The 17,194-nt window shown below is 42.9% G+C and overlaps 1 protein-coding gene across 2 annotated transcripts in view; it reads left to right on the top strand.

Annotated features, from left to right (window-relative positions):
* F13A1 (coagulation factor XIII A chain) overlaps positions 1-16,919 on the top strand; it is a 196,665-nt gene extending 179,746 nt beyond the window's left edge. For both annotated transcript variants that reach the window (XM_081055341.1, XM_081055342.1), the window contains 2 exons: positions 5,920-6,056; positions 13,711-16,919. In XM_081055341.1, the coding sequence (XP_080911467.1) occupies positions 5,920-6,056; positions 13,711-13,861 (288 nt within the window). In that variant the 3' untranslated portion in view covers positions 13,862-16,919. The remainder of the gene's footprint in view (positions 1-5,919; positions 6,057-13,710) is intronic.
* Positions 16,920-17,194: the final 275 nt, after the last annotated feature.

Below are 17,194 nucleotides of genomic sequence, written 5' to 3'. Positions count from 1 at the left end.
TGCACAGGCTGCTGTGGGTTGTTTGTTGCTGGAAGAGCCTCCTGTAGTGTTCAGGGTGGGGCTGGTTGCCCAGGTGCTGAGAGTGTCTCCAGCAATGTTGCGAGTATGGGGGGGGGGTCTCAGGGAGTCACCAAGATGAGGTGCACAGAGTTCACCAGGCCAATGCAATTTCATATTTGGCCATGTGGGAGAGGGCTCAACACAGGAAAGATGGTACCTGACTATAGGTTATACATGAGGTGGGCTCCACACCGGGATAATGGAGGCCGTCTCTCTAGCCCTCACGCCAAAGTCATACAACTTAGTTCTACCCTGTATGTCTCTGGCACCTTTCAAGTTGCAGCCTCTCCACTGGAACACAAGGTGAATACCTGCAAGAGAATGAGTCTGTGTTGTGGGCCTTTTAAGAGGACGTCTGGGTTTTCAGCTACCTTTGATCTCACCTGGATGGGCAGAATCCTTGCTGATTTTCATAGCCAGATGTTATGGGGACTCCTCTTCCCAGCACTGGCACTGGACCCTTGGGCTGAGAAACTCAATGTGGGGCTGGTACCCCTCACTTCTCAGGGGGACCTCCATTGCCAAGATATCTCTCCCAATACTCAACCATTACCTATGAGTGTGGGTACAGCCTGTTTCATGTCTCTGCCCCTCCTACCAGTCTGGACATGGCCTCTTGTTTATATCCTTAGTTATAGGGCATTTGTTCAGCTAGTCTTCAGATGGTTCTTGAGGTTAATTGTTCTGTAATTTAGTTGTAATTTTAATGTGGTCATGGGAGGTGTCAGGCACAGCATTTACCTATTCCAGCTTAGAATCTTCTGATCTGTAAGTTACTATTATTATTACTAATCAGAGCCAGTCTAGGGGTATGATTAAGCAATGACTCTGGCACCAGACTGTCTGCATTCAAGTCTCACTTTCCCTACTTACTATTTGTATGAACTTGAATAAGTTATTTAACTTCTCTGTGCCCATTTCCTAATCTGTAAAATAGTATTTACTTCATATGGTTGTGAGGATTAACTTAGTTAATGTACATAAATCACTTAACAGCATTGTTCAAAAGAACTTTCTATGATTATAGAAATATTCTAAATCTGTGCTGTCCAATATGATAGCCACAAACCACATGTAGTTATTGAGTACTTGAAATGTGGCTAGTGCAACTAAGGAACTGAATTTTCAATTTGATTAATTTAAATAGCCACATGTGGCTAGTGGCTACCATATTGGACAGTGCAGACTTAGAACACTGGCTGACTATCTTAAACCATTAGCATTGTTTAGTAAATGCCAGACTAAGTGTGTTAGCTAATAGCAGTGGTGGTGCTGGTGCTGGTGAGCATCATTTATAAGCAAGCAATTGTTTATTATCAGCAGTGATCATAGGCTGAGGTGGGGAAAAAAATCATCTTCCAGTAATTGTTGAAAACACAGGAAGTAAGGGCTGTGAGGTGAACTAACAAATCATATGAATCATATTTCCAACTAAATTCATTCGTTTTCAAATTTTTTCCTCTGTTTCAGTTTCTATTTTGAATATAGTTATGTATATTGTAAAGCATGTCCTCAATGGGAGAGATCCTGTGATTTCCTAAAAAGTAATTTCTTCCCAAAAGTGAGAGAGAGAGAGCAACTTTCTTGTTTACCAAAGAATTAGAATAGTTGCTTATTATCATGAAATAGCATACAAGACAAGAACTCAGTATGTCAATATTGATGAATGGTGTTTAACTTGAAAAAGCATCACATTTTGTCAATTTTAAAAAAACAGATATTTTAAATGAAAATTTTTTAAAAATCAGGGCCATCAAACGTGGAAAATAATTTAATGTCACCAAAATGACATATGCCTTCTCCTTTACTGTGATCTGCATAATAGCTACTCTTCTCTAAAGTAAATACACATAAAAATTTCTTCTTGATATAACCATCTCAGGATTACTAAAGGCTCCCTTTACATAATGTTTTATGAGAGCAAGAAAATCAGAAATATAATTAGGTTGATATGGAATTACTTTTATAGTGTTTAAGAAAAGCAATGCAGATACCCTAAAAAACTAGATTTGAACAGACCTTTTTCCCACAATAGTCATCATTCTCAGGATTTCACAGATACCATACATAACATGGCACATCACTCAAATCAATGCACAATATGGAAATACTGTGTACGTTCCATTTTCCTTAAGAGAATGGAGGAAACATCTCCACTTAAGTTACTAAGCAGAAAATAGCTATGTTAAATGTTGGACAGGCTTTTTCCTTTTTTAATTTTATTGGGTAACAGTGTTTTTTTCCAGGATCCATCAGCTCCAAGTCAAGTCGCTGGCCTTCAATCTAGTTGTGGAGGGCGTAGCTCAGCTCTAAATCCAGTCGCAATTTTCAATCTAATTACAGGGGCCGCAGCCCACCATCCCATGCAGGAATGGAACCAGCAACCTTGTTGTAAAGAGCATGCGCTCTAACCAACTGAACCATCCAGCCACCCACCAGCAGCTCAGCTCAAGTTGTTGTCTTTAATCTAGTTGTGAAGGGAGCAGCTCACTGGCTCATATGGGAATCGAACTGGCAACCTTGTTAAGAGCACGCGCTCTAACCAACTGAGCCAACTGGCCACCCACGACAGGCTTTATATTTGGTTTTGTTTGAGTTTTAAGGCTCATTATCATCTCAGTAGTCAGGCAAAGGAAGTTTAAATTTGGGTACAGGAGACAAATGTCAGAAAAGTGACACTGACTCTTGGTTAATTGCAAAAGAAACACTCTACAATCTGGAAGAGCCCTCTCCTTTCAGTTCCCCAGCCCTCCCCAGGCTCCTCCCTGCTCCAGCATCAGGGAAGACTGAGCAGTATTTATGTACCCATGCCAGCATCTAATTATAGAGATAATCTCTGAAAGCAAACTGATTAGGCATGACATGTGAAATTATCTGAGAAGACTTAGTCTTCTAATCAAATCAGATCTAAAACCTATACATGAAGGCCCAAACACAGGGGCCAACTTTTCAAATACCCAGTTTTCCCTATAACTGTCATCAGTGACCTAGAAGCGTGCACTTGGCTTTCCACAGCACAGGGATCTTCTTGTAGAGCTAGCCTAAGAGCATGGAAATGATTCTCAATCTGGAGCACTTGGTCCCCAGAGGGCTATGAATAGATGACATGGGACTGTAATGAATCCCCTGAAACTACATTCAAGTTGTGTGTCTCTCTTATATTTGTCACTGTGTATGTATGTCAGTGTGAAGGAAGGGTCACTAGTTACCGTGTTTCTCCAAAAATAAGACCTACCCCAAAAACAAGCCCCAGTTAAGATCGTCAGCCAGATGGACACAGTTAGTATGTTATGACAATGTTCCAGAAGAAGATGACATGACAGCATTTGAATAAATATAGATTGTTGTACATGAGAAAATAAGACATCCCCTGAAAATACGCCCTAATGTGTCTTTTGGAGCAAAAATTAATATAAGACCCAGTCTTATTTTCAGGGCAATACGCATTTTAGGGAAACATAGTTTTCTTTTAAGGGCTTGTACCCATATTTGTAAAAGCATGCCATAAAGAAGATAAATGGCTCCAAAATATTTTCCCCACAAAATTAAAGTGATCAGAGCAAATATTTTTACTAATACCATGTTTCCCCAAAAATAAGACCTGGCCAGACAATCAGTTCTAATGCATCTTTTGGAGCAAAAATTAATATAAGACTCAGTCTTATATTATAGTAAACTAATATAGTAAAAGGTCTTATGTTAATTTTTGCTCCAAAAGACACATTAGAGCTGATTGTCCAACTAGGTCTTATTTTCGGGGAAACAGTAATATATTTGAAGCAGCCTCTCCACTTTAGACAGTTTTTGTAAATGTTACCTTTATCTTGTATTTAAAAAAATCCAAAAGTGTTCTGAAATTTTTTTTTTTCAACTCGGGAAAAATATTTTGGACACACTTGAAAATTAAACCTAGAATATCATGTCAAGTATTCTCATAGTGCATTTCTATACCTCCAACATCTATGATAGACTCAGGACATTTGGGAAGAAAGTGAAAACCTAAGTCTGTCTTCCAAATGTTTTGTCTGGGTCAGTGGTTCCCAATGGGGTTGGGGGCGGGGAGTTTTCTAAGTTGGTCCTTAGAAACCAACAGGGATGCTAGCAATAGACATATTACAGGCTCCATACCTGAGATTCTAATGTAATTATTTGGGGTGAGCCGAGACCTCTGCAATTTTAAAGTTCCCCAGTGCTTCCATTGTGCAAGCCAGGCTGAGGACCACTGACTCAAGTGCTGGACACGCTGCTTAGCACACACTCCCTGCCCTACAGGTGACATCTGCTGTGGTCACCATCATGGTCAGTGTCTGCTCCACCCCCATTCCTCGGAGCCCACTCTCCACACATCGCACCTCAGGACATGGGCATTTGAATGTAATAAACATGGGGAATTGGCTACAATTTCCACTTTTCTTATAAATTTTTAAAATCCCATGGATCTAGAGTTAGTCACAAACTGTACCTTAAAGAGTAAAGCCATAGGTTTTATTCTTGACTGTAGTGTCAGTGAGAGTCTTCTTCTCCAGGCGATGCCCTTCCCTTTTCCCCTCTATTCATAAGAAAGGCTCATTTCCACATGATTTTTCCTATACTATACACTGCTTAAAGAAATAAGGTATAATAAAGGCTAGGTTGTTATATAGAAAACGCAAAGAACCATTAAATTCCTTTTTTAAGCAGTCAACCTAATTTAACAAATATTTACTGGGCACTGGATAGAATTTGGAGTAGAAAGTGGGCTAAAATATAAGGTGAATATAGCAAACTCCCCCGAGCACTGGTACTTCAAAAGTATGAGCTATAAAGTATTAAAACTTTGCCAGGTGCCCTGCAGTGTGCTAGCTGCTTCCTATGTATTATCTCATCCTATCCCTTTGTTATAAGGAAGAACTTTTATTATTATGTTGTGCCCAAGTTACTGGAGCTTATACAGATCATCCACATGGAGCACATCGGCCCTAAACATTCAACCACACGCTACAGTCACCTGGCCATTTTCAGCACATTGTGTGGGTGTTGGGAAAGCATGTAGTTCCAGTGTGTGGCTCAGTGCTGGCACAGAGTGAACACAGCATAAGAACTACTGCTAATAACAGCACTCTACATAGATCACCCCCTAGAAATGTCAGTCAGTTTCACAGACAAAGTCAGTTTCTGAGTCTCAGAAAGCCACCCAAGGTCCCACTTCTAGTAAGTGTTGAAGCTGGCATGGAACTCTGGCATCTCTTGCCAGATACCTGATACTTTTGAGATGTATTATGGATAAACTCAACACCAAATAGCCTCACACCCTCCTGGACTCAGACATCGTACCTGCAGATGAAGTCTCTGGTCTATTTTAGTGTCCAGCTTCCTGGTGTTCAAGTTCAGCAGTGAGGACTTTCTCTTTGGACACATTTCTTTATAGTGTTTCTAATAGTAACAAGGCACAGGCTCCCTGAGCATTTTTTTCCTCTTGAACTCAGGGATCCCCCATGTCCTGGCAGGAAACTTGAGCCCTATCCAGAAGCAGAGTTCGCCTGGCCATTGTTCCATGGAAATCTGTTGCTACACCAAATGTACTTCCACTTCCTGCTGACAAAGAGCAGCCGGTAGCCAGGCTATTAACCTGAGCTCTAATTAGGGTGGTTTTTATAATGAGGAGGAGAGTGTGATTCTAATTAGTAATTTTCCATCTTTTTCTCAATAGGTATCCCCCAGTCAAAGCAATGAGCTATCCTCATCGCACTGGTTCCATTGCCAAAATATAATTATACTGTGAAACAGAAGCAAAAGTGAAGGTGGTTAAGGACACAGGAGAGCAGAGAAAGGTTTTATGTGCTGCTAATGAGTTGCATTTGCCCCCAATTCATTTCTTAGGTCCGTGGCAGTAAGATGGTTGGTTCTGACATGGTTGTGACAGTTGAGTTCACCAATCCTTTGAAGGAAACTCTGCAAAATGTTTGGCTACGCCTGGATGGTCCTGGAGTGATAAAGCCAATGAGGAAGATGTTCCGGTATGTGCTGAGGGGCTGTGGGTAGGTGACGGGGGCTGTGGGAAGGTGCTGGGAGCTGTGGGAAGATGATGGAGGCTGTGGAAAGCTTTATTGCTCTGTCTTTTCCAAACTTACATCTAGTCCCCAATGAAAATGTCTCAGAAGCTGCTTCCTCCTTGTTGGCATTTCTATGTGGCAAAAGGTAAAAATAGGGTTGGTTTAACAGGTACTTCCATCGTTTCATCCTTAAAACCACCCAAACATGGTGGGTACTATTATTATTTCCCTTCAGTAGCAGAGAAAATTGAGGCTTTAAGAGGTCCACTGGTTTTCCCCAACACGCACAGCTTGTAAGAGCAGCAGCAAGATTCAGTCTCAGGGTGGCTGAGTCCAGAACCCAAGTCTCATACATTTTGCCATCCTACTTTCCCGTGTATCAATTCTACTAATACTTATTGAGTAGCTACTATGTGTCAGATATTATGGTGAAAGTGTACCTTTTCATGAATCCCCTTTCCAACTCCACCTCCCAGATTTCACCAACCCAAGCACTCTCTAGAACTGTTGTTTTCAGTAGAATAAAGTTAAGCCTGAAGAGTTCTACGGTTAGGTCCCTAGTCAGGGGACCAATGATTACCCCAGGCTCTGGAATAATAATAATATGAATGAAACTCTGCTTCTTTCACACCTGGCACCATCAGATTGTGCCATACAGTTCTCAGCTTTTATGTCTCCTTTTTTGTCACTCCTTTATGTTGGGTGACAAAGACAGTCACCCAATGAAACAGACCATTCCAAGGTCAAGTAGCTCTCATTACTCGAAAACAGTCCTACCCTTTGATCCTACCAGTTCTGTCATCTGGACCTATACACAGAATAAGGCCTAACTCTCTTCTACCCTGTTTCCCCAAAAATAAGATCTAGCCAGACAATCAGCTCTAATGCATCTTTTGGAGCAAAAATTAATATAAGACCCAGTATTATATTATATTGTATTATATTATATTACATTACATTACATTACATTACATTATATTATATTATATTATATTACATTATCTGGTCTTATTTTATAAGCTGGGTCTTACGTTAACTTTTGCTCCAAAAAGCGCATTAGAGCCGATGGTCTGGCCAGGTCTGATTTCCAAGGAAACACGGAATCTGAAGGCTGGCAAACATTTGCAAACAATTGTCGCATCTTCCTTGAGTCTTTTCTACACTTACCCAGACTTCATTCCACTCACCTCTAATAGGGCTTTAGCTCCCTCCCTCTCCCATATACTCTAGTTTGTCTGTGCTCCTCTTAGACTATGACACCCAGAATGAAGCCCAATCTTGAGGTTTATTACTTTCATTCTTCCACAAATAAGTCCCTGTCAGCACCAATCAATCTAGCACATTTCCTGTGGGGTGACCTTCTACGACATAGAAAGGGAGGTGGAGGGCTTAGGAAACTGCCCGAAGAGCAGATATGTTAGGGATTTCCCCAATGTCCTGGACAAAAGCCACCCTGCTCTGTAGTCTGTGTAGTCTGCATGTGCAAGGCCTCCTGTACCCCTTCTGGGGTGCCTTTAAAAACCAATTTGCCCACTAAGGCCTCTCTGCATTTCTTTCAAATTACAGCTTCTAAGAGATGCCCGATGCTGCTGGATGCAATAAACAGCCGAGAAAATAATTTGAGTGCTCTAAAAAAAAAAAAAAAAAAAAAAAAATGGAAGTACAAAACACAACAACCTTCCTGTGCTAATAGGAAAGTTGCAGGGGGAAAAAAAGAATTAAATTAGAAATCAACACCAGCTAGCGGGAGAGGTCAGCAGTAATAGTCCTGCTTTCGTCAGAAACGATAGTCTCACTCACCCTTTCTCGCACCTTCCCACTCGAATCAGATGCAAGAATCGCTCAGGCAAAGTGAAACACGTTTCTTCTTCAAAACAGCCCCCTGCTGTATCCAATTTTTCCTTTTCAAGCAGTAACCCCACAAGCTCCATCTGAGGATACCAGAACCTCCTGCTACCTTTACATCTTGGCTGTGTCAAGAATGCCACCTTGATCAAAAGCCAATGCATGAGAAGAAACAATCTCTGTATTAGAAGAAAGATTAATGCTCACACAGTGCAATGACCCACCATTGGGGGGTACAGGGCTCAAAGGAGATTGAGTGTCCAGGTACATTGTTTATTGTTAATGAAGATGAAAGGACAAAAGAGGCCAATCCCTGTGTGCACGCTGGCCCAATGTCCCCCCATACTCTGCCTTAAGGTACTATTAATATTAGTAGTTACTTCAACATATTGCTCTATGGAAGATGGGTACCAGACAGAACGCCAGGTCCTCAGACTCTCGTGGGAATTCAGGCCCAGGGGTGGATCTCTCCAAAGGAAGGGAAGCTGTATCTCTTAGAGACTATCAAAAATAGGAAATGTCTGTTACCCAGGGTGGGCTTGGGGGTCTGGAGAGAGCACTGCTTCCTCTGTTTCCTCCTGACTCCAGTACACACACACCTTCACAACCAAGCCCTGAGCCAGCCAGTGCCCACAGCCATATTGCCAGATAATTAGAAACATTCCAGTGTACCCTCCCTCCCAAGAGCTGACCTAAGAGTGGCAGATCCAACTTGTACTGTCGTGCAGGGTGTCATGTGGGGTCTCTGGTCCTGCTCCCCACATAAGAACGCAGGATATGATGAGGCCAAAAAGGAACACCCATGGAGCCATAGGTAGGGGAGTCACACCACTATATTCTCGCTGGTGGCTGGGTTGGAGACACAGGAAGCAGAAGCCACACTGTTCGCAACCCTCACTGTGCCGCTTGCAGGCTCAGCCACCATCTTTTTGCTAGCCCCCATTTTTTCTGCTAGCGTAGCCACAGCAGTTATATTAGTGGCCAGTGGCTTATGGGTTACAGCTGACGGCCAACTAGCCACAGCTGATGGCCATCTGATTACAGTTGATGGCCATTTACTACCCGAGCCAGCACCTTTCTATATGAGGCCGAGAGCCTGGAAACTGCTTTTTGGGGCTCTGTCCCCACACTCCACCCCTACAGGGTCTCGCCTCACAATCTACGCAACAAGCGTCTTCCGCGAGGGGCCCTGTGCGAGGAGCCTGGAGGTGAATGCAATATCCTGGACACAGGCTCTCTGGGCACAGCCAGACTTCCTGGACTCAGCGAGGGCTCTCAGGGCACTGCCAGTTTCTCTGGGCCTCTTAGGATACCATGCTGGAACAGCAGTGGCTCACAGTCAAGGTGCTTACATATTCTCGATGGCGTTTGGTCAAGACACAAAAGCAAACAATCGCCAGTTCCGCTACATGGTGGTGTGTTCCCAAACAGTCAAGTGGTCCATTAAATTAGGGATGGAAGGCAATTCCCCATAGTCCATAGTCATTCGCCAGGGCTGTCCTAGGGGTGAGGGATGACCTTGACCTCACCCTCATCTCCCAAGGAGGACTCAGCAAGTGTTTTCTCCCGGAACAAGTCCCGCATCCAGGCTGAGTCAGCAAGCACTTCCCAGCCCACAGGGCCGCAATGTCCTTCACTTTCTCCGGCCTCTGCTGGTTGGGGAACCATCCAGGTCTTCCCACCCCTCCATGGGGGTCCAGCTATCAGGCAACTGCTCCTCCTGGTCTTCCTGAGACAGAGTGTTCATACGCACAAACTGCTCCACCACCCTTCGGAAAGCTTAGGCCAGCACCGTATCCTGCCGACTATGCCATGTGTCATGCAGGGTGGCCTGCGGGATCTCTGGTCACGCTCCCCACATAAGAACGCAGGGTATGGTGAGGCCAAAAAGGAACACCCATGGAGCCATAAGTAGGGGAGTCATACCACTATAGTCTCGCCGGTGACTGGGTTGGAGACACAGGAAGCAGGAGCCACACTGTTCACAACCCTCACTGTGCCGCTTGCTAGCTCAGCCACCATCTTCTTGCTAGCCCCCATTTTTTCTGCTAGCATAGCCACAGCAGTTATATTAGTGGCCAATGGCTTACGGGTTACAGCTGACGGCCAACTAGCTACAGCTGATGGCCATCTGATTACAGTTGATGGCCATTTACTACCCGAGCCAACACCTTTCTATGTGAGGCAGAGAGTCTGGAAACTTCTTTTTGGGGCTTTGTCCCCACATGTACCTTTAAGAAGGTCTCCTGTAAAACCAGAATCTTTCACTAGACTGCATTCCTTCCTAGGATACACATCTTGAATAGTGGAGGCTGTTGCCAGCCCTCCTGTCCACCCACATGCCTGCCAGGCCTGGAAGGCCGCAGCTGGTGAGCAGGGAACTGAACTACGGACAAGGAAGGCAGTGGGTGCCGGGTCTCATTCCTTGATCAGGGTACAAGCCAACTCTACTCCGAGATGGTTTACCTTCTTGCTCTTCCCCCACCGCCTCCCACCTGTCTCAGACTCTCGCACAGACTCTCTCAGCTTTCAAGTTTCTGCACTTGATACTCCCAGAACATCAAATAATTCATCTCCCAGATTCATTTTTCTCTTTTAAAAAATGTCAGATTCCAGGAGTTATATCAAGCAAAAAGTTCTCCAACTTTGTGATTTTTGTTTAAATTTTGAGTTTTTCAAGTAGGACAGAAGCCGAGGGCTAGACACACAGAGGACAAACTATAGATAGTTACAGTGTATTGTAATAATAATAATCCCATTTGCCTGTGTGTGTTCAAGATGATAAATGACCAGCATATCCTGATGGCTCAGCACATTACTGAGACTCATTTATCATAACATCTATCCTCAGGCAAATAGGGTTATTCCAGTATTACTCCACTTACCAAGATGGGTAAAGGATTTATTTCCTTCTTCTGTATGTATTTATCTTTGGGAAAATGCATACTTAGGCATGCATGTGTATATTCACGTATGAGTATGTTTTTATGAGACTCATACGTGATGAGCGTACATGTGTACAGGTATGAGATGCAGGGATGAGTATAATTATGTGGATGAGTTTATGAGTGAGTGCAAATAATGAAGTGAAGCTGAAGGATTATAGTTTCTGTTTGAAGCAGTTACCTGTATTACATGGGCCCAGCCCAGATCCATAAGCAGGATGACTATTTTGCAAAGTGTTTCTGATTGATCACGTAGGGAAACCAGAAAAGAGAAAATGGATCGGGGTAAAAATAACACAGTTATTGAGAAATAAATATGTGAAATCCTATATTCATGTTGAATTAATCACTGTAAATGAAGGATGGATAACATCGTAGAGGCAGGAGGAACTTATTTTCCTAAATTATTTTGTAACGCGTTCAGGCAGAGCAGACAACAACCACAAAGGTGGTCATGATCATAACAGTAATAATCACAATAAGAACGACAACATACATCTAATACTTGGCACTGACCACATCTTGCCGTAGTTCAAAGCACAGCACAAATAACTCACCCGACCCTCTGCACATCCTATTCAACATTCCAGAGTGTGTGCTTTTTACAGGTGAGGAAACCCATGGTGAAGTCGGTGATTTTCAAACCTCAAGTCATAAAGTCAATGTATTGAGTTTGAAAAATACATATACAAGTTATGCATGTGCACTTTTCATATAGTTTGGCTTTTATAGAACTGATTTAAATCATTTATGTAGCCACGATTATAAAGAACAAAAATTAGGAAAAACATTAGCAAATACTCAATTGAGATGTTGAGACTGTCAGCGTCAAAGTCAATGCCTGGAGCAGCCCAAAAAGAGGGGTCCCCAAGGCCTTCAATGTCTGTCCCAATTCACTGGCCACACATGCACGAAAGAAAGGGATTTCTTATTTAGTGTCTGGATTTCTAGGATTGGGGCCTTTTTATCCCGGAGGACACACCCGTGGCCAGCTGAAATGTATGTTCTTTTAGTGATAGTTGAGAGAATCTTGGGGTTCCAACTTTACGTAGAATAGGTCAAGTACAGGGATGTGGTCCTGTGTTTCTCCCTTCATGTTGGCTCTGCCTAAAGTGATACTGCAGCCCCCACAAGCAAGTGGAGGCTCACGTGGCCTAGGCCTTGAACCACTCCAGACTTTCCTTCACGATGCTCCTTCCTTGCAACTCCGCCAACCACCCCAAGTCCGAAGCTCCTTTGGCCGCCAGGTCCCTCCATAGTGCCAACAGGAAGTGCCTTCCTCCAGCCCCTAACTCCTCACTCAGATTGTGTGGATCTATCCACAGAATTCCTTGGCACAGCACATTCCTCGCTTCTGAGCACAAGCACCCTCATTATGGCCCCCCGTGTGTCTCTCTTCTTTCAGCATCTTGGCCATCAGGCTCTGTGACCATGGAAGATTCCATAGGCCCCTTTGGACCTCAGTGTTCTCATCTGTAAAATGAGACAGCAGACAAAGTGATTTCTAAGTCCTTTCCAATTCTCACATGCTATGCCTCAATAACCCCATGAAAATAGATCCCTTTTTTCTCTTTACAAGACACTCATGGGCTCCCCATTCATTTCCCGATGCTCTCCGAGAAAAGCACTGGCCCAGGGTCCCATGCTGAGCTACCTAGCAAGTGCCCTGCTTGAGAGTCGGAGAACAAAGACCAGGAATCCTCTAGGAACAACACCTGCAGGAAGCTCTTAGTACAGAATAAAAGGTTATCTGTCTTGCTTGAGAAACTAAATGTGTGAAAAAGCAAGCACAGTGACCAAAAGTCATCTTTTTATAGGATATAGCAGAAATACAGTACACAGTAGTAGAAAGAACATGGATGTGGGAATCAGATAAACCTGGGTTCCAATCTCATCTCTGCCTATTAACAGATCTGTGATCTTGGAAAAGTTGCTTCACTTGTTTAACCTTCCATTTCTCTTAACTCTGAAATGTGTCAAATAATATCTAGCTCAAGGGATGATCATACAGATAAAAGCTGCATGTAATCTCCTCCTGAGGCCCACATGGGGTGATATATGTGAAGCACCCCAACCCTGACTGACCTTGGTTATGCTCTGGAGTGGGCCTGGCCATGAAGCCGAGGAAGAAAGACCTCAGAGCACGAGCTGCAGAGGAAAAGGAGTACTCCAGGACCACAAAAGGCTAGCACATCATCAGGATGGGTTAGAGCATCAGCAACAAATGAGCAGCAGAAAACTTCATGGGCAAAGGACCCAATCTGGTGGTTGAAACAGGATTACGAATCACAAAGCATGCAGATACTCAAAGTCAGTTGAGAGCAGGCAGGGCTATGATCTTGGGCCTGGGAACAAGGTCTGCCCTAAGGAGTTTGGGAAGAACTAATTAGAGTGCCAGGAACTCAGCAAAGGCAGCTGGGGGCTCAGAGAGGAGGCTAATCCAGGAGGGAATTAGAGCACCAAAAAATGAGCAGAGGCAGATTAGTCACATTGATGAGGCTACTGAGGAAGCTTGGGGACAAGCTAGAGTTCAGTTGACACATAGGGCTCAGCCCAGCTCCACCACACACTGGATGAACCACGTACACTCAGGGACCTGCTGATGCATTCACCTGGAAAGAACCATGATCCACGGGGTTGTCTTTGGCAGGCTCTGGCAGTCTCATTAGGGGCCTCATTTGGGTTGTCACTGGTGGAATCGGCCCGTCTTCTCACCACCAGCAACTGAGAGAAAAAGAGCAGGAGTTCTCACTGCTTCCTGATCAAAGTAGGAAACTGGATCTGTCTCTCCAGAAAGTAAAACCTTTCCTCTCTTTTTCACCCTTCAGTGAAATCCGGCCCAACTCCACTGTGCAGTGGGAGGAAGTGTGTCGGCCTTGGGTGTCCGGCCGTCGGAAGCTGATGGCCAGCATGACCAGTGACTCCCTGAGACATGTGTACGGCGAGCTGGATTTGCAGATTCAAAGACGACCTTCGTAAATGCACAGGAGGCTGAGATAGAGCTGGCACTTGGCCACTTGTAGTCTTGGCTAAGGAAATTCTAATGCAAAAATAGTCAGCTCTTGCTTTACCTTAGGTGTAAAAACCCAGACAGGACTGGATAGGGCCCCAGAGTGGGGATGCCATGAATTTCAAAGACACACTTTTCCAAACCCAGGCTATTCAGTGTGGAAGCTAGTTTTTAATCACTCTACCTTCCAAAGGATTCTGAGGATTAGCTTTAATTAAGCTCTAATTAAGCTCTCATAGCTCATATGAGTAAAAGTCATCATTTATCATCGCAAGTGGCTGCAGCTTCAAATATCAGAGAACTTTCTTGAGCAAGGGGATTTGCTTAATACCTAGCCTCATGTAAAACAAGACTTCTGGTCCCCCATTCAGACTTTTGGGGGTAACATACTCCCCAAAAGGGAGGGAAGCACATGATTTCGGCCCTATAATTCCTCTCCCCACTCTTACAAACAGGATCTGCCCACTGTGTCAGAATATTTTTCCCAGGAATCAAGTACAGCATCATTTTTCTTCTTGGCAAAGCCAGGGGAAGGTCTTTCATCTTGCACCTGCAGCAAAACAACCGCCTGCCAAATTTCACAGATTTACCTTGTGAGAAGATGTGGCCCCATATTAACAAATTGCATTTGTGAGAAACTTAATCACCTAAGAAGAGATAAGGAAGCAGGTGTAATACTCAGATCTATTAAATAATTTAGTTTTATGGCTCATTTTATAGGAGAATAGTCCTTACTTTAACCCTTTCTGGGCTGCAGTACAGGCATACCTCAAAGATATTGCAGGTTCAGTTCCAGACCACCACAATAAAATGAATCTCGCAATAAAGCAAATCTTAATCTTTCTGCTGGTGAAGGCTCTTGCCTTCAATTTGTAAAATAAATAAATAAATAAATAAACGCAAGTATGCCTGTACTAGATAGTAATGGGACAGGAGGAATTAGACTCTAATTAGTGATTATACTTCACCTGTCTCTCTGGGATCATCTTCACACAATGATGCAGGCCCAGGTCCATTTTTAGAGCTAGAATAAGCCCAATAATTTGGAGAAGCTGGCAGACTGAGTGAGCAGACATGTGGAAGGATGGGCAGCCACTGATTCTCTCTTGTCCTTTGCATCACCTATGTTGAAACCACCGCTCATCACTCAGGTGCCGCATGGTAATGTGGCCTCCACCTTGCAAATGTCCAGTGTGACTGCAGAGCCTATGACAGAGGATGCTGACATCATTTGTGTTGTGCTCCAAGGCTCCAACAGACAAGGCTGCCTGGTATTTATTTGCACGGCTGATTTACGGTCAGAATTACCCATTGGTATGCCTAGGGCATGACTCAGGTCAGTAGGTTGTGATTATTAACAAACAAAATTGAACAGTGGTAGAAAGCTGGGAGAGAGAGAGCCAGAATAGAATTATCTAGTCTATACAACCACATTTCTAAGCCTTTGAGATTGTTGCTGAGTCTTCAGCACCAGGAATCCATGAGGGTAGCTGATTCCCTATAGCAATATCATACCTAACTCTATTAAGTAATCCCCCAGCATTTGCCGAGCCTATCAATATTCAATTTTAAAATGAAATGCATTTTGCTAGACTGTTTAACTGGCGTAATGTGGTATATTCTTATTAACTAGAATGTAATCAAAGTTTAAAATAAAGTTAATCTGATTGTATTTGCATCTGCACAGAAGTGAACACTTTGAATTTTCAATACAATGTACTACTAACCACAGTGATCAAGAAATCAGCCTTCCTTAGCAGTAGATAACACACCTGGATAGAAAGATAGACATTTCTCCTTTCAAGAAAATGACTCTAATAGTTGTTGATGTCACAGTTAGCTTTCCTAACTGCTCTCTCTACATTTTAACCACATTCACTAAAGGAAGATGTTTACATATTTAGTTCAAAATCCAGCTTCTAGAACTGCAAAATATCTGTAGAAACTTTCCCACAAATGATCTCTTGAATCATTAGGATGAACCAGCGTAAATACCTATCATAATGAATACCTGTCACAATGAACACCTTTTGTGGTCTTAAAACAGAGATGAAAAATACATGGCAAGTATATAGGAGCCTATATTCATGGCAGACATCACTAAACAATTGCAGCTCAGATAGGGCTTCAGAGTCCTTCTCAACACAGTACTCCAGGCAGGTACTACTAACTAATTTGAAGCTGGCACTCAAAATAAAACCTATTCACTATACCTACCTTAGAGTCAGCCCAATTCTTTCGATAGCTGGGATTTTACACTGTGTAATACTACTGTGGCTCTACAAATCCTTTTTTAGCAATGGTAAACAATGTATCTCAGAGAAGAGCAGTCTCTGAATTCTAGTTTCTGCCTGTGCTAGTCCTCCATGCTTCTGAAAAAATCCTTGTTTGTGTTTGTAGCTTCAATGACTACAGAGGAGTAAAAATACTAACATTTCCACAAGGCTCTTCTAGAGGATATATCAAGCAAATCTTAATAAGAGCACATGCAAAACTATAGACAGGTAGGTAGGTACATGATAGATAGATAGATGATAGATAGATAGATAGATAGATAGATAGATAGATAGATAGATAGATGATAGACAATAGCTAGATATTGCATGAATATATATGGTGTTTTTTTTCAAATAATTTTACTTCATCAACCTGTAAAAGGAGTAAATATAATTATTTCTAAACTGTTGATAAAGAACTTAAAGAGGCGCAAGAAGACGTATCATGGCAAATTAAGCTGGGGTGGGAGTAGGCAGTGAAATCAACCTCTAGTTTTCTATACACTCTTTAAATCTCTTGTTTTCCCTCCAGAGTTTTAAGAATGCTGGCTATTAACACCAACTTCAAGACTCTTTGAAGAGCTGAAGTATAACAAACAAAAGTATGCACAAATTTATAATAGTAATGTAGGGGGAAATGGAGTTTGTGATAGAATCATTGGCAATTAAAAGTCACTGAATTCTCGGTGTAAGGTCATCATTTGTGAATATCCATCCAATATTATAAAATTAATAAATTGTCAACCACCCCAACCATCTATTCATTCAACTTGCCTACTATTCAGCCATCCTCTCACCATTCAGCCAACCTTGGCTACACAAGGTTTTTTGCTTTCATGTTGTCCATCTTCTTTGGCCTAAGAAGCTGTCCATGAATACTTACTCATTTCCAATTCATTTTCTTGGGGTTTATTCCTCCTTAACAGAAGACATCAAGTTTCAGGATTCACTTCTTGACAGACCGCCATCTGACCAGATCCAAATAAGCCTCTTGGATCGGCTAGTCTACTTCTCTAGCTAAGAAAG

Source organism: Rhinolophus hipposideros (assembly GCF_964194185.1).
Source record: "Rhinolophus hipposideros genome assembly, chromosome: 8".
NCBI classification, from domain to species: Eukaryota; Metazoa; Chordata; class Mammalia; order Chiroptera; family Rhinolophidae; genus Rhinolophus; species Rhinolophus hipposideros.
This window is presented reverse-complemented; position numbering and strand designations above follow the sequence as displayed.